The sequence below is a fragment of the Papilio machaon genome, chromosome 10, assembly GCF_912999745.1.
Source record: "Papilio machaon chromosome 10, ilPapMach1.1, whole genome shotgun sequence".
NCBI classification, from domain to species: Eukaryota; Metazoa; Arthropoda; class Insecta; order Lepidoptera; family Papilionidae; genus Papilio; species Papilio machaon.
Window position 1 is genome coordinate 5,546,349 of NC_059995.1, and position 22,444 is coordinate 5,568,792.

At 33.4% G+C, this 22,444-nt stretch overlaps 1 protein-coding gene across 1 annotated transcript; it reads left to right on the forward strand.

Moving 5' to 3' along the window:
* The first annotated feature begins 307 nt into the window (after positions 1-307).
* LOC106718119 lies at positions 308-22,444 on the forward strand. Its single transcript, XM_014512125.2, has 7 exons — positions 308-661; positions 12,986-13,186; positions 14,109-14,285; positions 20,282-20,359; positions 20,847-20,984; positions 21,238-21,334; positions 22,067-22,444. Exons 2-7 carry the CDS (start codon positions 13,006-13,008, stop codon positions 22,218-22,220), a joined length of 825 nt encoding a protein of 274 aa, XP_014367611.2. The 5' UTR covers positions 308-661; positions 12,986-13,005; the 3' UTR covers positions 22,221-22,444.

Consider the following 22,444-nt stretch of genomic DNA (forward strand, 5'->3'; position numbering starts at 1 on the left):
GAAGAAGCTAGTATTGGGGTGCTCCTGCCCAGAGATGCGAGCAGTATTTCATGGGGGGGCCGAACTTGCGCCTTATACTGCTGAAGTCGGTGGCCCGGCTAGAAATACTGCTTCGCTCTGTTGAGCACACCCAGTTTTTAAGTATGTAATTATTTAAGTGTAATTAATGTAAATTGATACAATACAATAATAAAATTTTGTTTTATTGAATAACAAAAATTGTAGCGCTATTGAATTGTTTTTACAACACTATCATAAAATAAAAACGCGTGAATTGGATTCAGTGATAGCATACCAGACGCAGCTAAGGCCCGGCAACAGGCGGGTTTGCGCAGCCCTGGCGAGCCGGGCCACGTGAGACTTTGTTCCCGCCCGCCCGTCAGTTGGGCGGCTCATTCGTCCCGAGCGCGCGTCTCTATTGTTCCTTCGGCGTGAATACCGCAAAAATCGGGAAAAATTTCCTTCCTAAATTCTATGTCCCAGCAGTTTTATAAGTTTTTAAAATTAAATACACGAAATTGAATGTGTTAATGTAGTTATAGTTTGTGTTATAATGTGTTTATTAATAAGATCGCCGTGAAAAATGCATGAAGTTATTAAAAATTCATGATAGCATCTCAACAGTTCCCGAGAACCTGAAACACTACGGTTTGATCAACAGGTTAGAAGTCATTCATTAATATTTAAACAGGGCTACCACCTGGTTTTTTTCGTGTACTTTCATTTATATAAAACAATACAAAAAAGTCATGGAAAAAGTTTAAGTACCTACAGTATATCCGGTAAAATTATAATACTTGATAGAAGTACTCATATAACCGTGTATCAACCGATTCAATATAACTTTGAAACCATCCAAATCAATATAAAATCTTAATGTTGTGATAACAATCAAGAAAACACTTTTGAATATAGTCTATGGTTTTCATGTAAATAAATTAGAACTACCAAAGAAAATTAGAAAAAACTAGTGTGAGATAGTTTCTCTAATTTTATTTTATGGTCAAATCATGTAAAAAAAGTAACATTACAACAAAATAATATTTATTTAAGTATGTGCGTGTTCCATGTCGCGAGCAAAAGCTAGTAAGTTAAATTTCATAATATTCTTTTGTAAAACATATTTTTATTGTAAGTCATAGTTTTTGTAGCCTTACCCGCTACACACCATCAGTTTTAACTGAACAGTTGAAATGTACAATTAAATTGTACGAGTATAGATATTCAACTGAGAACTGTGCATTAGAACTGACAGCTAATGTTTGTTTCAACTTTACAATTCGACTGGTTAGTTAAAAGTAAAGCGGGTTTTAGTAAATTACGTTTTCTCACAATTTTAAAGTAAAGGAAGTAAAGAAAAACCTTGTATTACTTTTAAGGATATTATGCTTTATCCATATTCTATTTAAAAAAATAATAATATGTCATAACTTAAAAAGAATAAAATACTTTTTATACGTTTTAAGTTATGTTCGTGTTCGCTGTAAAATAGCTGTCGTGTACGTAATCTACTAGTCGATACGTTGAATAACTTAAAGGGTTTTTGTGACTGAGTTCGGACTGCAGTGACACTTGTGTTTATACATATTTTAGTATCTGTTATTTCTAAGAAAATGTAAGGGATAGACTCACTGATCTCTATAAATGGATCAGTAATTGCTTAGAAGTGACAGCTTTGGTTCGTTCCAACTTAATTCTATCTCTAAAAATAGTTCGAACCCTCACCACCGCTGTCTACCGCAACTGACAGCGCTTAAATGGCGAAAATCAAATAGTAACCAAACACCACGGTTTATAGCCTATACAGGTATAATGGACTACCCGTATTTATACGAGTGTGAGTGCAGTGGAGTTCCGGGGTGACACATGGTATTAGACAAGCAATTTTGTCACCTTAATGGACTAGCAACCTTCATGAAAAGTTTTATTTCGCTATAAGGGTAATCTTGCTGAACAAAATGAATTTGGTATTAACTGTTTGTTGGTGCAACTATCACATTTGATAGCTTTTTTATATTTACTTTTCTAAATGTGACTTTCAAATCTGTTTCCCTTTTTTATAATTTCTTTTGGTTTTACTGTTCAAATCGGTGTGTTTTTTTATTCGTTTACTTTGTAGTCTATCTACGTGAGCAAATCTAACTCTAGCGTGTGTAAAAAGAATCTAGGAAAGTTAAGTTTTAAAACAGTACATACAGCGGTTCTACCAATTTTCGAAGAAACAGTTAATTTCGTATTTTACAACACGAGCTGACAGTAAGTATCCACATAATCAATAGTATTTACGTCAACACGTTCCTAAAATTTCAGCGTGGTTGTTCGTACTGTGAGTTTTCATATGCGAAACACGTGTAGTAACACATTTTGTTGTCTGTTTTATATTGAAGAGTAAGAGAGATGACAATGTATATATATATATATATATATATATAGATGTTCCGGTAGTGAGAATCCACGGTAATACATAACTTAACTACTTATCATACTGCGGCATAAAAAAAAACTTAATAAGTAGTCTATGTGTTCTTGCACTAAGTTCGACAACAAATATCATCAAGATCCGTTGAGCCGTTTCAGAGATACCTTCAAAAAAACATCCATCCATTCACCCATCTAAACTTTCACGTTTATAATATTACTAAGATTTCTTGCGACGTTTTGTACTATTTAGAAAAATGTGTTTTTTGTAATGGCATTAATTAAACTAAAAATATTCAATTGTAATTTTAATGAAGAAAAATATAAGTTCAAGTAAATGAACATTATCAACATCTAAATAATAATTTTATAACAGAACAAAACAAAAACGAAATACGGTAGTACTTTCATATGGATAGTTTATTTGAAACGCCTATTTCATGAACTTTTGAAACATTATCAATCAAAAACAACGTCCAATGATCTTAATTAGCAATGTTTTTAAACCACATCTTTTTGGTTACAAAACTTCTGTAAAAAGATGCGGTAACTTTAAGAAACACGTTGTTTATTATATTTTTTATAACATCCGTCATTCAATTTCCTATGAATGTTTCTAATAATATTAACGTATGACCAACGGGCTACGGGTAATGTTATTACTCAATTAATGTGTCTGTTTCCTACATAAAAGTCTTACTATGAGATCATTAGTAATACAGATATTGAAATTAATATTGTTGCCAATTTTCTAACGTCTTTTATAACCAATGATGTTCGAAAGAAAGTAAAAACATTATTACATATTGTATACAAAACTTACTTAGCTTACTAAGGCTGGTTTTACAGTCACGCCGCTAGACGCGCCGTTGGACAGCGCGCTGTTGGACAGCGCGCGTTTGAACAGCGGTGCACCAAAAACGACATTAGTACGGCGCGTTTCGCTGCTGTGAGACAGTCGTGTACAAACAGATACAAAATGAACGGCAATGCGGTTAGAGTACTGGCTATTTACTTTTTATGGAAAAAAAGGCAACAAAAACGTCGAAGAACAGTAGGTGTTGATCCTTATAACGCTACAAGGTTACTGAGAGGCGAACACGTAACATCTTTCTCTGATTTACGAGAAAATAGTTATAAATTTTATAAATATTTTCGCCTATCAACCAGCAGTTTCGACGAATTACTGTGCAAGTTAGAGTTGTGCGGCCGGGTCCCATAAACATCTTCTAATTCGCACTTCGTCAATTACTCGACCCGTATCGATGTGATTCATTTTGTACACAACAGTACCTAACGGCACGTCTCAACGGCGTGAGACTAAAACGCACAATGGCCGTAGAAGCGCACGAGCGGCGCGCGCTTCGACCGCGCCGCGCGAATAGGACGCGTTCAACGAACGGCGCTGCTCAAGCGCGCGAATTTGAAACGCTACTAATACCCCAATACATATCCGAGCGCGCGCGCTCCGACGGCGCTGCCGAAACGCGTGACTGTAAAACCAGCCTAATATTATAAAGAAGAAAGTTTAGATGGATGGATGTTTGTTATTACGTATTTCCAGAACAGCTAAACGCAACTTGTTGAAATTTGGCATATATGAGAACATAGTCTCGATGAACACATAGGCTACTAATTTTGTAATTCCTCGCGAACGAATTCGCGGGCGACAGACATCTATAAATTTCAAAATATAAAAGTAATTTTAATTAATTTAGAGGCGATCACTCAATACACATATAACAAATGACAAAAACAATACAAATTAAAAATCAATATTAAAATAAATAAATAAAAGTGATGAATTGCCAATCTAATTTAATTAGTATATACAACATATACTAACTGACTGATAAGACTGCCGTAAACTTGTAATTGTAATTAAAAACTAGCGCTCATCCACGACTTCGTCGGGCAGAATTAAAATAAAATAGCCAATAATTCCCCTCAAAGTCCGGTTCAAGAACTTTGCTGACAGATAGACAGACAAACATTTTAAAAATTATTTATCATTATATACAACGCAAATACATCAAGTGTACGAAATATATATTTTTTGATGTTACATACAGACACACCAATTTTATTAATATGTATAAATATTGTTATCTTCATTTTTTCAAAAATCATGAGTGTTGTAAGAATGTGTTATAAGCATGTTTCGCTAGTGGAAACAAACAACACAGCTTAAAATCATTGATGCGTGTATATCAATGTTCGGAGGGCTAGATATTGAAAGCTTGTAACAATATCAGCACCGTATCACCTGATGGAAGCGTCTGATTAGGCAATACCTTGTCGATATCACTGCGACACTGATTGCATGCTAGATTTTAGAACACCTTTTGTTTATATTTATTTTTTACTTTAATATTGTGCTTGCGTTTATTTATCTGTAGAGTTCAGTTACTCTGTTAACTGTTAACTGTTAAGTTAAGTAATAGGAGAGTCTACAGAAGCAATAGCTTGTTCACGAATGAATCGCTCTACCGTTGCAACACCACGGCCACACAGAAAACAGGCGTGAAATGGAAGTATGGAATTACGTTTTCGGATGTATGTGTATAGGAGGCCAATTCTAGTCCTCTTTCACGGCCTACAATTAGGATAGTAAGGGGAAGTGGATTTGGCGGGAGAGGAGATGCATTCAATCTTTGAATTTCTATATTAGCGATGCATAACATATCTTTACCTGCTCCGAGATTCTACACTGCACTAATAACGGAATCAATCACACTGACAGGACAATGGTATTGATTGGCAGACAAACAATTTGGTAGCAAAACAAGCTGAAGCGTGTGCAGCACTGCCCACATATCAGCCAATATGCGCGCCAGATCAAGATATTTGTTATTACTATCTTTTATTAATGTTAACCAATATATCTTCTCGGGTGATTAATTTTAACACAACTGTTTTCGACAGAAAAACAGACATAACATATTGTACTTATTATATTAACATATAGATCATTAAATAACACCAGACTAAACTACTTACCTACCGCATCTGGTTTATTGTCGTATGTTTTTTTAAACGTTTCTTCAATACTGAAGATTAGCCTCAAACTTTGCAGAAGTACTCCAGTACAGTGCGATGCGAAACAAGACTTCACCTGATTTAACGAATCAGCTCCTTTAGACATTAGACTATTTCCCTAATACGATGTAGGTATTACTAACAAACATCCATCCATCCATCATATCATACATTAAAAATTAAACTTTACTTCATTTTACTTTGCGTAACTCTATTTTATTTAAAAAATTTATCAGATTATCCGATCTGTAGCAAAATATATATTGGATTTAATTGTAAAATGGATTATCCCGGCAATATCCCGACCAGTTTAGATTCGTCACGTACACAGCTCTATCTATTTTTATCGGTAAACAATAGTGAACAGTTTATTTTTGTAATCCACATTTAGGTTGATGAAGTTATTGAGCTGGTTATCGAATTAATACCGTCATTAAATGACATTTGATTTGGTTTTTATGTAGAATTTCTAGACTCACATTAATAATTACTTTTATTAGTCAATTATATCTATAGATTAATAGACATTTATTGCAGATATCATTTACCTCTTAATAAAACAAAATACAGAGTCTTTTACATATAGCATTTTGCGAAAAAATAAAAATTTTAACAGACATCAAACTGCAATGTTTGTCGTACACTCAAAGCCACAAATACTGTATATATTTCTGAGTGAAAAGGGTTAAATCGATCACTTGTCTCCATTGTGATTGTCAGCTTCGCAATGAGTACAGGCTTACACTTATTTACGTTACGGCCTCTCACGTTCGACACTACCCGTTGACAGATGAGACAAAAAAAGAAGAGCCAAATTTAACAGACGAGACCGGGAGCGACACACTTTACGACGAATACAATATTGTCAGTTATTTAACAAGTTTCATTTCTATTGAATAGCCAGAGCTTCTTCAGTAATCATGATTTGACTTGTGACTCCTACGATTCTCGCTATTTTTGTTGCAGTAATTTTTCAAGTTCTTAATTAAAATTTTACTGAATACTTTTTGGATTTGGATTTGTGACATATTCTCCATGCGGACGAAGACGCGAGCATCAGCTAGACTTTTAATAAAAACTATATAGATGACGTAAAAACTATTATTCCAACCCTGTACAGTAGCATTGAACCATCGACCTTGTCATGAAAAACAAAGCGAACATTAAAATTCTAATAATAATTTCTAATATAATAAAAATTCTATTAATAATTATTAATAGAATATAATCCATACGATATCACGCTCATGCATTACACGAATAATATATATAACAGACAACACGTCTTGTCCTGGAATCTTAATGGTTACTTGATCAGTATTGGATCATGTTTTTGGAACGAAGTTCCTTATCGCGCGTTGTGAAAGGGGGCTAGACGGAAAAAATTCTTACGAAAAGTTGTCACGACACTTTTTGCTATATCAACATGGTAACGACGTGACAATATAAAACGAAAATTCATAGAAATAAAATGTACTTCTTGTGAAGACTTAAGTTTTTTATGCATAGAATAAACATTGGTTCCTTCACTAATTAATTGAAAGGAACTTCGTTCCATCCGGGTGTCCCTTGACACCTCTCAAGTTTTTTATAAGAGAAGGGGGCAAACGAGCGGCGCGGCGGGAACACCGATGTGATTATCGACGCCCATGGACATCCGCAACACCAAAGGAACTGCAGATAATTGCTGCTTATTAATTAAATCTATTTTCTACCGCGCCAAAGGAGGTCCGTGGTCTCAGCCTATCTCTCTGGGTTTTGGACGTGACTTATGCTGTTGTTGTTTTTAAAGTTATAACTTATTTTTTTAATAAAATTTTATTCAGACATACTAGGAAATTCATAACTGAATAAAATGGGTATTTAAAAGCTAATATCAAATAAGTATTCATATGGACGAGTTGATAACGTAGTAAGTGGTGTGTAAACAGCGACGGGCGTCACTTCGTCGTCTCAGACGCCGGCCCCTTGTCGCCTTGCGTTAGTGCCTGTCATGCATTCCACTAATGCGAGTTGACTTCATCGACAAAAATGTCTCTCCATTTATGAAATGAAAATGAGAAACTTAATATTCATTACGTAATATCTGCCCACTACTTGCTCTTTGATATTACGCGTTTTTAGTTCAAATAATCTTATGATTACGTTTTATTATTAAATCTCTATATCTATGTGATAGAAAATAAATGTATTTGAAAAATTAATCAAAAACTTGTTGAGATTTAAGTAATATAAATATGTTTCTAACTAACAAACTACATATTTAACTTCATCAATTAGTCTCTAGTTTCACTGTTAAAATATTATTTAATTCACTAATGATTTAATTAAAACATTATTAAATTAAGGCTATAGAATTATAGAAAATAAATATTTTTGGCCGTCGTCCAAAACTTATCACAGATATCAGAATTAATTTTAAATAGAATTAAACGATTCCCATTAGTCTACTTTATTAAATCGTAAAATTTTATAAAAATGCAGAGAAGTGTGTAAAATATTGTTATTAATTGATTATAATTTATTCGACGGTTTTGAAAACTTAAAGTGGAATTTAAACAAGTAAACTGAAGGTTTCCTCGCAATTTTTCAACAGCATGGTTTAGTTTAAGAAATGTGAATTAAATGAAATTTCTTTACCAAGACCTTGGAGTTAGATTCAATCTGATCGAATGTAAAACACAATGTCTATTACTGCACGCCAACGCCTGTCAGAGCTCTACCAAAAGAATTTTACATTATCTTCTGAGATGCAACCGTTAAATATAAAGTTGTACTTATGAAATACGCCCGGATAGATGAATTTAAACATTGTTGTAGAAAATTATATAATATCTGTAGTCTTAAGTTTCATTATTATTTGTCAGCTTTGAGAAAGAATTAAGAACACATTAAAATGAAGGAGATAGAAAAGAACTTAATTAATTTATATTTTTTATACCTTTTATTCGGTATTGTGGACGATTTAATTTAAATTTTACTACATAAAATATAAACATTTAACATCTACAAAAATTACATTCATAAAAGAAAAATAGATTTTTAAATTCACACAATTTGAATTTTTTTCTGTTATAATCTCAAGAGGGATTATGTCTTCTTTTTCTTTATGTCAAAACAAATCATAAATATTATACTAAATAATACTAAAAGTATGGATAGATTTTGGTGCCAAGAATTCGTTTGTATAAAGCTGCAACTATAATAAGATTCCACAATCTCTTACAGATATAATCCACATTATGATAATCTTTCAAAATAACTAAATGAAGGTGCACGATAAAATAATTTCAAGTTTAGAAATCAAGCCATCGGTAATCAGCTTAAGCTTAAATAATACATACGTCTTTTTAATTATTTACTTTTGGTGACTTATGGAGATAGTTTAAATTGAAAAGATATTTAAAATTTAACCACCCGTTGCAAAACTTTGCCCGATTTTTTCTAGTCTGTTTCATTTACTCCTTGCATCGACTTTTAGCTTCGTCAGTTAATTACCCTTTCCTAATTAAGCTCGTTGCTCTACATATTATGGAGTTAATTTTACAGTTTAAGTTTTAATTTGGTGCAACGTACAGCGATTTGTCTACGAAAACTGTTTTATAATTAGATGAACCCTGTTCCATACTAACGTAGCTTTCGTCATTCAACAATTTCCTGTGCGTATAGACGTAGCGGTCTACTGCACACACGTGGGATTTTATCCGTTAGACACAATACCTGGAATTATTTTAATACTTACTAATTAATCTTACTAATATTATAAACTAGCTTTTACCCGCGACTCTGTCCGCGCGAAATAAAAAAATGCACACAAGATAAAAAAGTTCCTATGTCCGTCTCCTAGTTCTAAGCTATCTCCCAATCAATTTTCAGCTAAATCAATTTGACCGATATTGAGTTATAAATAGTGTAACTAACACGACTTTCTTTCATATATATACTAGCTTTTACCCGCGACTCCGTCCGCGCGGAATAAAAAAATAGAAAACGGGGTAAAAATTATCCTATGTCCTTTTCCTGGTTCTAAGCTACCTTTAAAATTGATATAATAAACGATATTTTTAATGTTGTTTGAAAAGTGACATGATTAAGACTGATGATGCCGCATCAGTTTCGAAGCATGTTTACGAAACCATTTTTATTACAATTTATTCAATGAGAGTTGTGATAATATATATTTTATACATATATATTTTCAGTGAAAACTCACTCAACAACAGTGACAACCGTCATTCATTTGTCTGCCGCTTCCTGGATTTACCAGTGAGCTCCCTTTTAGTTTATTCCAGGAATAACGAAATAGTTCAGTTAGAATACTAAACCCAGATTCCATTCACATGTCTGTCTATAAGGAAAGGAATAATATCTATATTACATCTATTTAAATTCATTGAATTTGTTTTTTTTTTTTTAATTTATAATAATGTCTTTGGAGAGTTAAATTTCAACTGGATATTTTTAAATATATGATTTTGTAAATCAGCACAATAATTTCAGTTAATAGTGTTACTAAGAAGTCCTAATAAGTCAATAGGACTTTAATGGACATAATAAATCTTGCATTTAATAGTCCAAACACAGTTTGTTTTGCCTTCTGAGATTAAGTTGTTTCCTTTTTTGTATAAACTCAAACTTTATTCGTCGACAGATGTTTGGTTGTTAAGACGGGAGACATTCTAGTACCTATTATTGTCAGGTCGTAAACGCTCAATGACGTCATTTCATAAGGAGGACGTCTGAGATCTCAGTTTAAGAACCACTACACTGGCAATAAACCAGTGCCTTTATCTTATCTGATCCGTCTTAAAGAGAATCTCAGTGGTAAACAATAAAACAACATAAAAACTTTAAGTAGGCAATTAAAAAGATAAAACTCTTTGAGCTACTGCAATCTCTTACTATTTTTTTTCTTTTAAGATGTTATGGTTTGCTGTCTCCCTATAAGTATTTATCGATCAATTTTAAAACAATTAATCCGTTCAAATTCATTCGAATTTAATTTCAGGTATACGAGCTTTTAATGTTTCATATACATTATTGTAGCTGTATTTAGACGTTAATAAAACAAATGTTCTATATTTATATAATGTCCTGTAGCGTATTTCATTCGCTTGAAACAATGCAAGCACTTGCGTCAGTCACCAAACAGGCACAATGGCTCCGATCTCAAGGATACCCCTGTTAGAGACACCGAGTACCTAAATGTTTGAAGCTTGAGACTACGTAAGAAAATTTACGAACGTTTTATTTGCATTTTTTAAGTTAAATCAGTATTTATGTTTCTTGAATATTACTAAAGTAGTTATGTGTATACATTTTTGATTAGTACACATGTATCCGATAGTCAATTGTTCAATCAAAAAGTTGTGCCGCTTTAAAAAAAATAACGTCGTTCTTAATGGTGATGATTTATTTACGTTCAAGTTAAAATAACATATTAAACTAAGCGTTACATTATTTTAATAAAAATGTGTTATTTTTATTATTTAGACAGTACAAATCAGATTCGAGTTAATTTCATTATCGTTTACTTGTATCTTCTCATTTCTTGTTTCGTTTACATGACCTTCAATCATTCGAACGCATTAAAACCGCCTCAAATTCGCGCCAAAGACAACAAAATTGAAAGCGTTCTGCTATAAATTATCCGGCGTTTAATAATAATACAATGAATTAATAGTTTTTCTGAGTGACGTTGTGGTTAATTTAATTATAATGATTGTTTTTTTTTACGTTTTATCACTTCGCAGACAATAATATCTTGGGGACATTTATTACTGTGATAAATGTGGAAGGAACGTTAATGTAAAATTGTTATTTTGCTACATGTGAACTGATATGCTTCTGGTGAGCGGCGACATGCTATGACACATTTCTACTACTTGCCAAATGCTATTACAAAGTAACCAAAATTTTATTTATTTAACTCATACTAATCTTCATCGATTCCCTTTCCTTATCCCACTCATGTAGTGTCGGCGCGGCGACGGTACATAAATTCGATATTTTAGTTAATGAGTACATCGATGGTTCGAGAAGCTTGCTTTGTATGTTACATCAAACTTCTGACGGCGCATGACACGACAAACAAGAACAGAGAAAAGCTATGTAAATCTTTTTCATGGTACCGACAATAATTAATTTCGTATACTTTACTGATGTCCGTCGAATACTCACGAATTAATTGTATATGAAGAGGTGAACAATCGTTGATTGGAACGTTGTTTGTAACAACAAAAGGCAAGTCAACACAAATAAATATAAATCCATTTTGTTTGTATTTTTTTTAATATTTTACACTTTTGAATTATATTTTACATTTAAATTTTACATTTTTTAACTCTCACTAATGTAAAGGGAAATAAATTGTTAATGTGTTTTGGATAAACTCAGTATACATTATTCAACTTTTATTTTTAATTTTACGCTATTCTTTGTCTGTCTAAACCGAGCGAAATTTTAATAAGATTGCGAGGCGTCAGGAATTTACCAGATCACATTGAAATACACGCCACTTATTTTAATAGCTAAGTAGTAGAAAATTTACTGCGCTCCAACGTAAAAGGCGCCATTTAAAGGTTAATAAAATTACTAAACTAACGAGGCATAACACAAAGGTATAGTTCATAACACAAAGGTTAGGTATATAATATACGTGTACAATCTTTTTGTATGTCTCATCATCATCAGCTCACTATACGTCCCCATTGTGGGGCTTGGAGCCTACCCTAACTTAGGGGTGACTAGGTCATAGTCAACCACGCTGGCCAAATGCGGATTGGTTGATACATTTGTCATTGAATGTCTTTTCAGATATGTGCAGGTTGCATCACGATGTTTTCCTTCACCGTAAGAACGTCGGATAAATGTACATATGTAAATCGAAAGTCGAAAAACACATTATTACATGGCGGGATTCGAACCCAGGTCCTGCAGATTGCAAGTCAAGTGCTTAACCCATGAGCCACCGACGCTCATGTCTGTCTGTCTACTAAAATACCCTGTATTCTAGGGTAAACGGTTGTGCGGGATTATACTCTATTAAATCGGACCGGAGAGGGAATTCCTTGATTGCTAGGGATTATGGTTTGTGATAACCCTTTTCAACCGATATGACAACGGTCGAACGATTCACTAAGCGTAAACACATGCGCTGAGAGGTCAAATTTGCCTAACTCTTTTGTTTTGTTATACCACAGAATGATAACGTTATGTTCGTTGCCTTTTATTAGATGACTTTGCATCAGGGTAACATTTATATACCCTTATTTACACCACAATGTTTTTCTTTTTATGTTAGTGAGTTTGTATGTGCGTAAAAAGCCTTAGTGACGGCCTGGAGCTTAAACGATTGAGCTGATTTTGATGTATGAGATATCATTCGATTTATTTTCTTTCCTGTCAAAAATCATATACAGTAGATGTAAGAAATAAAATTCTAAATTAGTGAAAAACGAATTCGAATGCCGCTTGATACACGTTATAAATAATAGTACTGAATTAAAATGTCGATGTTTTGTCACAGGTTCCTAAAAGATATCAACAATGGAGACTGACAAAATGTCAACAGCGTCGTCGACAGGCGCCGAACGACGACCGCTACTTCAGGCTTTGGTCATCGAGCGCCGCATCCTCTTCGCCTGCACCGTACTCGTCGGCCTCTGCACGTTCGTCTGGATAGCAGCTGTCTGTACAGAGAAATGGGTGCATATTGAAGGAGGCAAAGGTATACTTATAGATATACATTTCTAAATACTTCTATATTCTTTACTAATTTTGAGATTGTGCAAATTGCAAAGGCAATTGTCAACTATTCGGAAGATTTGGTGACGTCTATTTAAGTAGTTCACTGATTCATGATGATGAACCATGCCAAGTCCATCGAGGTTAATGGCAGAGAAGGGAAGGAAAGTTCATAAAATAACTCTCCTACTATTTGATATCAGATCATCTTATCGTCACTCCTCAATAAAAAAAAATACTAAACTAACAGAATTAATATTATTATCTTCAAAAACATAATCATGTAAAGTAAATCAAACTCGAATGTTTACTTTACTCAGAAAATCACGCATAAAAGCGGGATCATTTCATCTCGACCAATCTGCCACACAAAATGTTTAAATGATGTATAAATAAAATTAATCTTTTCTGGCACAAAATTTTTGTAAATATTATTAAATCTTTCCACGTGCGAATGTATGGACGATGACTTGGATTGTGCGCATCGGGACGTGCGCATGTTGAACATAATAATCGTGTGAGGAAGTTGTCAACTGTTGTGTGCGAGATCCAAGGCGTAGTCGGGAACGTATTATTAATTACGGGTGTGTGGCAGTGGGGTCGATGACCGTCGGTCTATTTCTGTAGACCGTACGCAGATCGAGTAAGTGATTGCAGCACATAGATATAATGATATGATATTTTATTTTCGGAAAACGTAGTAGGTAAAATTATAATTAGGTTCGTACACAATGTCGCGAAAGCGAAATAGAAACGTAAATGAAAGGAAGATTTTGCTTCTCGTCAAATACGATTTAACTGCAATATGATTTGCTATTGTGGTTAGTTTTGGCGACTGTGTGCTAGAAGCTTTAGTAAATGCTATACGACAAAGTTTCACTATTGTTTTTTATTATTTGTTTCAGGTGTATATCTTCCTTCGATGGGTGTTTATTTGATGTGGAGCAACTCGGGCATGTGGGAGATTTGCCGATATTTATTCCATCCCGCGCCTACTTCGCCTGTAAAATACAACGGCACCGTTGGCACTACAACACCTCGGCCGTACGATATTGAAGATATGGTTGGTGAATACTTCACAAGTAAGTATATTTATTACTAACGCATTTTTATATTATTTAAATCAGTTTTAATCTTTTATTAAAGGTTCTCATAACATCTTGGTTATATCAGTTTTTCGTGCTTACAAACGAGGATTTTTTCTATTGAGATAATCTCTTAGCCTAATGGTTAGTTATTTTAGTTTCTCCGTTGTAAAATAGAAACCGTCTGTAAAATTTCGTTCAAAAATAGACAATGATTACATCTCAGCTCCAAAGCATTACAAAGAAATTGATTTATCTGGCAGCCTGTGTACAAATTGCTTGTAAATTGTTACCTAAATATCGTAATTCTTGTTGAACATAACTAGTCTTTATAGCTGAATAGTTTATGTCTTACAATCTTAGCTACGACGTGCTTCTGATTACATAAAAAAGATAGCTGACTTGAGAAATAAACAAACCGATCGGTAGACTTTGTTTGTTTGAAAAAGGTATTTTTACTAAGAAACAGAGAAAACAACTTCGATGGTAAAGTAAACCAGCGGGAGTTAATGGAGTAACCGAGTGAGATAAAGCAGAATGCTGTGAAAAAATAAAATGAAATTCTCCAACCTTTGCGCAACATTCTCACTAATGGACTCATACATATATCACACTATTAACAAGAGTGTATCTTTATTTGAATTGAACTTTTTTTTAATCATAAGTACGTCCGTTTGCGTATGTGATTGAGTTAAATAGATTACCCTAACATTTTTAAGATTGGAAGAGAGTTGTTTACTTTTCCGAAAATTGAGTATTTGTAGCTACTTTATTTTTATCCCTTTGCGTGGTGCGTTTGGTGAAAAGCTTCGGCAGTTCGTTAAAGCATTTTCTAAGACATTGTTATGAACTTATAATTGGATACCGTTTGAGTTTGTTACTGCTGCGGTAATTAATTAGCAATAGCTAAAAGTCGAGCGTCGATGGTTCAGGGGTAAAGCACTTGACTTGCAATCAGCAGGTCCTGGGTTCGACTCCCGCAATGTACCAATGTGTTTTTCGATTTTCGATTCACATATATACATTTTACCGACGTTCTTACTCTGAAGGAAAACATCGTGTTGCAACCTGCATATATCTGAAAAGAAATTCAATGATATATGTAAGATCAACCAACCAAAAGCATATAACTACATATAAGCAAAACAAATAATTTTTATTGACTTGAATTTTAAAATATAATTTTAATTCGCTGACTTTAGTAGTTTAATTTTAGATGCTATAAATATAAAATAAAAGATAAACCTTCTCCGAGTTTTTAATCTACGTTTTAATATCTCGTGATATTTATATTTCCACCGTTATAGATAAAGTTTCTTCCAACGACTTTAGTGACAAATTAGTGGACATTAAAAGCTGCGTTATATTTGAAAAAATGAGCTCGTTTAAACGTAGGATGATAGCGACTGCAATGTAGGTACCTATTGCAATCTGCAGCAAAATGTATATATTTAAAACTGGGATTTAAAAGCAATCCGCAATTTTACAACCCAACGACAGAAATAGAAACAGTTTTACTACTTTTGGATAGTTAAGTCTGACCAAAAAATTCTCTCTATAATTCAGTCAGTGTGCCAACATTGCAGTATTTTATTTCACTAATTATTCATATCTTCCAAATTCCATCATTTTTAGATACCAAGGTCATTTAAGAACGACGTGCAGGGATGCCCGCAATATTTTCACGGAGAAATAAAAAGTTCATACAGCTCGACCCACACAATAAGATTTATAGTCACCGATAAAAATACCACGTGGTTTTTTCAAGTCGCCACTGGCCTATATCCATATCGCTAACCCGACGTTACGTAACTCGACAAATAAATAAACAAAAGGAACACATTGCATAGTTAATGTTGCGGAAACAGAAATGACTACAGAAATAACATCGCTTTTTAAAACTATCGGCAGATTTTGCCCAGAGCGTCGTCAGATAATGTAACACAGTAACAATAATAATTATACGATGCTTTGCCTTATTAAGCATCCGAGGAAATTTAATCAAAAAAGTATTGATTAACAATTTTGTAATGCTTTTTCAACAAGGGTAAATATTTTAAATGAAGTTAGGCGTAAAAACTTAGAAAATGTTTGAATCATTGAAATTTTATACAGGAAAGAAAGACCGTGGAAGATAGTTTTAGTTTAAGACCGATTAATTGATGCATTACTTGAAGACAATTTGCATTCTGTTATTTTTCATCGTAAAGTCTTCATCACCCAATTATTCATCTCATAACGCTTGCCAAACGAATCTTAATTGCTTGATAATACGATATTCGACTGCTTTTCTATACGTTCCTTTGTTATAATACTTCTTTTGTTACCTCGGGATCTGAAAGCAAGCAATCAGTCCAGTTATGCATACCACATAAAAGGTGGCATTCACATTTTAAAGGTCAAAGGTTTACACTTTACTAATGCATACAGTCTAAATAAAACACATCATTAGAGATTTAGCTAAGATGATTCATTGTCATAAACCAGAAACTACTGCTCTAGCCAATTCACTTGGCACAGGGTGATTACGGGCACTTCCAAGAAATGACACTTTAGTCTGCTAACATATTATGAATGTGTTTAGGCGCCAATGCTATGGTTTGTGGTTAAATAAATATAAAAATTGAATGTAGAATTTAAACTATAATAGATACTTTTATCGATACCTTATCGGCTGATTATTATCGTTACTTTTGCTGTTAAATGTAGCGATTTTGAAACCTTTGGGATAGCAAAAATCAGGAACAAATTCCGTTTAATTCTGAAATGTACTTTTAAGTAAAAGCGTGAATAATTTAATTCTAACCTAGTTCATATCATCCATTTTTGTTTTATATCAGATGCGATTGTGATCGAGTTACATATCAATATTGTAAAACAAATTTGAACTGTTAAATTACAATGGGTAAATGGATCGTATAAATTGAATTAAAAAGTTGTTACTGTTCATTTTAATCCAATTAATTCGCTCGATTCTTTTGACACGCAATAAAAAAATATGTGAAATAAATGTAACAAAGACATTCGGGAAACATCTGGACGGTATTACTGCGAGACGATCGTCTGTTTGACTTCCAAATGAGCCAAATAAGAAATAACATCATTGTTTATTTGGTTTTATGTTTTAACAAAGAAGTTCTCTTTAAAATTATGGCATTTTAAATAACATGAGTTTTAAGTTAAAACTCATGTTTTAGTTTAAACTCTTTAACTTTCACTTTACATATAATAACTATATTACTATACGATCATATCGTCGTCGATCATGGGAATATTGCAATAGTAAAAAAAGGATTATCAAATTTTAAAAAGATTTTGAATTATTTATTTATAATAATTATTAGTTTATTTATAAATTACAAATAAACTCAATTTTAAAGATAAACATATCTACAAAGCCGGAGTGAGTCATTATTAATGTGGATTACAAATAACAATTAAACAGAACGAAAAAGTGTGTCGTAGAGTACAAAGCGTTTGTGTTCGTGACGAACGCTATCTCAACTAACCCAATTCCCATTGCGAGAACAATAAAACTGACGATGTACTTAGATTCTGGAGAAGATTTCAAAGGGTTAATACTGATTAAGAAATCATTAAAGATTGTTAGATTCTCTTTGAATTAAATAATTTTAGCAAGCTTTAAGAAAAAGTGTAGACTATAAATGAATTCCTATTGATATATAAGATTTATTCATATTTGAAATAGTCTTGTTGGCTTCGTTCTTTTGTGAAAGAAGAACCTCACTTTTGAACAAAGAGATTTGAATCTTCAAACAAATTTTCAGCATCAGTGTTTCCATACAATTTTGACGAGGGTATCTTCAAGATAAAAATGAGTGTCAAAATTAAATTGCTACGTCATCTTTTGTTCATAACCAGATAACTTTGGTTTGTGTTTTTTTTATATATATCAAAAGGAGGCAAACGAGCAAACGGCCATCTGGATTCGCCGAAAAAGCGAGGCGATCGTTGCCCATAGACATCTGCAAATGCTGATGCGTTGCCTACCTTTATCAACATCAACGGAGAAGGGGACGCACAGAAAGAGGACATGTAGGACAACACATACCCATATTATGTAGTTTTTTATCATTGTTGGTAAATTATGATTTTATGTAGGTATTACATTAACTTATACAAATTTTTCGGAAAATTACTGACGTAAACAATTTAGGCGACATTATTTTTTATATTATAACGTGGCAAACGAGCACTCGCCGAAATAGATCAATCAATAGATAGTATCAAAGAATTTTGAATTTAATCCAATAGTTTTTGACTTTTGACTATTGCTGTGTTAAAAATACAATTTGGTATTAGTTTTCAGTTCCATTAACCTAAATAGAATGTTTAAAGAGTTAAAAGATAGGACAGACACGGCTGAGTTGTTATGTCGCTGTAAAAATGCTTTTCGTCAGAGAATTACAACACCGTGTCAACGTCAGCGTCGGAATACAAAAATGCTTGAGTTACATCTATTTGTGATATTAGGTGGATAAACATATGCGAGAGTACGATGTTATATTTATCTTCTACCTGTCGCCCGCAACTCCGTACGCGAGAAATTAAAAAAAAATAATTCTCAAAAAACATCCATCCATCCGCATTGATAATATTGGTAAGATTTATCATAACATGATTTACTGTTCGTGTAGTGACGTGAAGTCCTATAATAAAATGTGGAGTTTTTCACTCAAAAATAAAACTAAATTTTCTTTTTGTATTATAAAGTCCTTCAAACAAATAATTTGTATGCTCTAAACTTTTAATATAAGATACTGGATTAAGCAAACCCTTTCAATACCGAAAGACTGGTATTGGCTAGATTTGTGTGGTCAATTAGCATTTTCACACGACGTACATGAATATTTACCGCTATTACGATATTAAATTATTGCTACTCGTTGGCAGAGACTTTTAACGTCTTGGCAACAGTTTGCTACATTATTTGCTAATAAATATTTAGTATAGTAACACTTTATAAAAGTTCAACAGCTAATTAAACAAAAATTTATCGTAATTACAATTTAAGGATTAAGGGTTAACGCCGACTCGTCAACTTCTCGCTCACCCGGTACCCTCGACGGCAAGACGGCAGCGAATGAACGCCGCTACAGTGATCGCAAGGCGAGGAAAAAGCTGGGTGGACGAGGAACAATGCGCGATAACTTTAAACGATCGTTATGTAAAAAGGATGAAAAATACTAGTAACAAGACTTTTTTGAAGTTAATTAGAAATTGTATGAAGAAGAAGTTTGATATCTCAGTGAATAAAGTTTTGACAGACCAATGCAAGACCGATTATCAAGAATATAGAGGTGGTAAAGAATAATAGTAACACTAAAATATATGGTGACCACTAACTACTAACGACAAGAGCTTAAAGTTATTCTAAATATAATGTTTTCTTACTCATTTTTATTTTTGGCGTATTTTGAATGATTTATTTTATATTACATCTAATTTTAAGAAATTCGTTCCAACTAGGGTTGGCGACAGGCAGATGGCCAGCCGTAAAAACTTAAGCCAAATCTTTAAGGTTTATAAAACCTTGTGTGCCGACCCCACGTGAGTGGGAAAAGACCAGGAAGATGATGAAGTAGAAATCGTATATTCGTCGATTTCTTTGAACAATACATAGCATGATTTTTGTAAACTCAAGAACGGGCTTTGTATCAAATAAAATAAAAGTAAAACTAAAAATTTCATAAACAACCGAAGAACTGAATATCCAAGTAATTGCCAAATGTAATAAAAACATGAACAGATTTCATTTCACCACTTCACAAATTTAGAGCGTCTCTTATTCATTCATGTATTGTTTTCAGTCTGGTTCAGTTCACTAAAATTCATTTATAGGACGAACAATAAAACAACAAGAGAGCAAATATTTGTCATCAGTTTCGATTTTAATTTCATTCTTCATTGTTATTTCATTGCTACTAAAAATAAAAAATAGTCAATTGTATGCAACGATTCATTTGTTACAGATTGTACCAATTATCTCGCGCAACCAGTCATGAAGAATGGAAAGCCTGAGGACCCTGCCTATGATATAGATGTTGCCAGTAAGTTTTTCATATTATAGAAATGTGCAGAATTTGTGTGTCTGTATAATGTAGGAATGAATACTGTCATTGTTGTTGTTATTAGCCGCACGCAGAAGGTTAGTCGATAACTCCCTCATCCACTAATACCGTGCTCGTCTGCTCAGTATCGTCAGTTAACGCGTGACGTCATGAGGCCATCGACAAGAGTAATAATAGAAAATCTTGAGATAGTCTAAAAGAATATTAAGTTCAGTGAATTGAGATAATAATGTATGAATTTACACACTAACCTAGTCTTATCCTGCCTGGATTTAGTTGTGGTCACACTAAATGAATTTGATTCTATTTAAAGGTAAATTAGATTGACAACGGTTATTTGTATTACAATAACAATTATCATAAATTATCTTGGCTGAAACTGCAATAATTAGATTTACGAAAAGATGTATAGAATAATATGGACAAGGTATCAGAACCATTTTTTGATGTCGTTAATTTTTTACAGATTATGTACGAACAATGGTGTCTTTCGGTATCATCAGTCTTTTCGTTATGGCCATGGGTTGCGGTTTCTCCACCTACACCTTCCGCAATCCTCGTTATATGTTCAAGCGGCTTGCAGCGGGAATACACTTCATCAGTAGTAAGTCTTTTGTTGACAAGTATACCATAATTTTTCTAAATTCAAATACTACATGTATATACGTGACATATATGAGATTTAAGTTTGATGACTTTTGAAATTTTGGAACACAAAGTAATATTAGTCTTCTTGCTACTCTCAGAATCGTCTCAAAATCGTTTTAATAGTAGTTAGTAAAAGAGTTAATTTAGTGGAGTGTCGCAAACAAAATGTTATTAAACTGTGTTTTATTTCAAATGTTATGTATTTCCAGCTTCTTGCACATTCGTGGTGGTGCAAATTACAATGTCTTGCATAGACCATATGAAGAAAAACATCAGAGTTGTATATCCCGAGCGCGCCTACCATTAGTAAGTTACACTTGCTCTCTACGTCTAAAGTTAATGATAGAAAAACAAACAGTAATGATCGTTGCAATCAGCACGATAAAAAACCTCATAGAGGCCGAAGGAAATATTTTTTTAGTCTTTAGTTAGCATTAAACATTTTCCATATAATAATTAGATGAGTAATCACTTGTTGGTCTCCTTCGACCACATTTCATCCCAACAAGCTGATTGAAAAATAGACACATGGGCATTGATATTTGCAAAGAAGATTAGGCCATGGACTGCCAACGCGACCCGATTACAGATTGGCAGACTTCAAGTGATTGTATCGACAGTACGTCTGCCAATGTGTAACGAAGTAATCAATTTTATGATTCAGTATGAACTTCTTTTTTAAAGTTGTTCGTTTAGCACAATAATAAATTCCTTTTTTTCCAAATATACAATAAAGCTTTCGGCTGCGACTCCGTTCGCGTGAAATTAAAAAAGGAACTTACTAAGTCGCCTATGCGTTCATCCAGACTATGTTCTACATCTATGCCAAATTTCATCGAGCTCCTTTGAGCCGTTCTGGAGATATCTTCAAACAAACATCAATCCATCCATCCATCCATGTAAACATTCGCATTTATAGTATTACTATGATTAGTATGATAAAGTCATTTGATTTCTATTCTTCCCCTAAGTGCCATACAGTCGGGTTTTTTGATTTTTAATTATCAAATAGTGTTCTAACTAAGTAGTTTTCCACAGCTATCACATTAGTTTCTTCCTCGCCTGGTTCGTGGTTCTCGTAAATCTCTTTGCTGCGGCGTCGTTTCTTTGGTATTCAAGGAAAAGGAAAGGTGATAAAGCGGCTACAGATGAACTCGCCATGGCCGATGAGCCGACAATCATCGGCCGATGACGCCACGGGCGTTCCACATCCAAGCGTTCTCTAAAACCGCCTGGAATCTTCGTCAAACTTCTACTGAACAGTGCTCAAATGACCAATAGCTATATCAATATTTCAAAAGTCTTCCATGTGTTTGTACTTATAGAAACATAGATATATCTATAGTTACATCGAATGCATCTTGTAAAAAATCCCATAAAAAATAACAATAATAATAATTTGCATTGTTTATTATC

Bases quoted from the DNA above. Each gene is read 5' to 3' on its own strand.
- LOC106718119 (XM_014512125.2), top strand. From the start codon at position 13,006: ATGGAGACTGACAAAATGTCAACAGCGTCGTCGACAGGCGCCGAACGA. The intron at 13,187-14,108 runs GTATACTTATAG...TATTTGTTTCAG, and splicing joins GCATATTGAAGGAGGCAAAG to GTGTATATCTTCCTTCGATG. The intron at 14,286-20,281 runs GTAAGTATATTT...CATTTGTTACAG, and splicing joins GGTTGGTGAATACTTCACAA to ATTGTACCAATTATCTCGCG.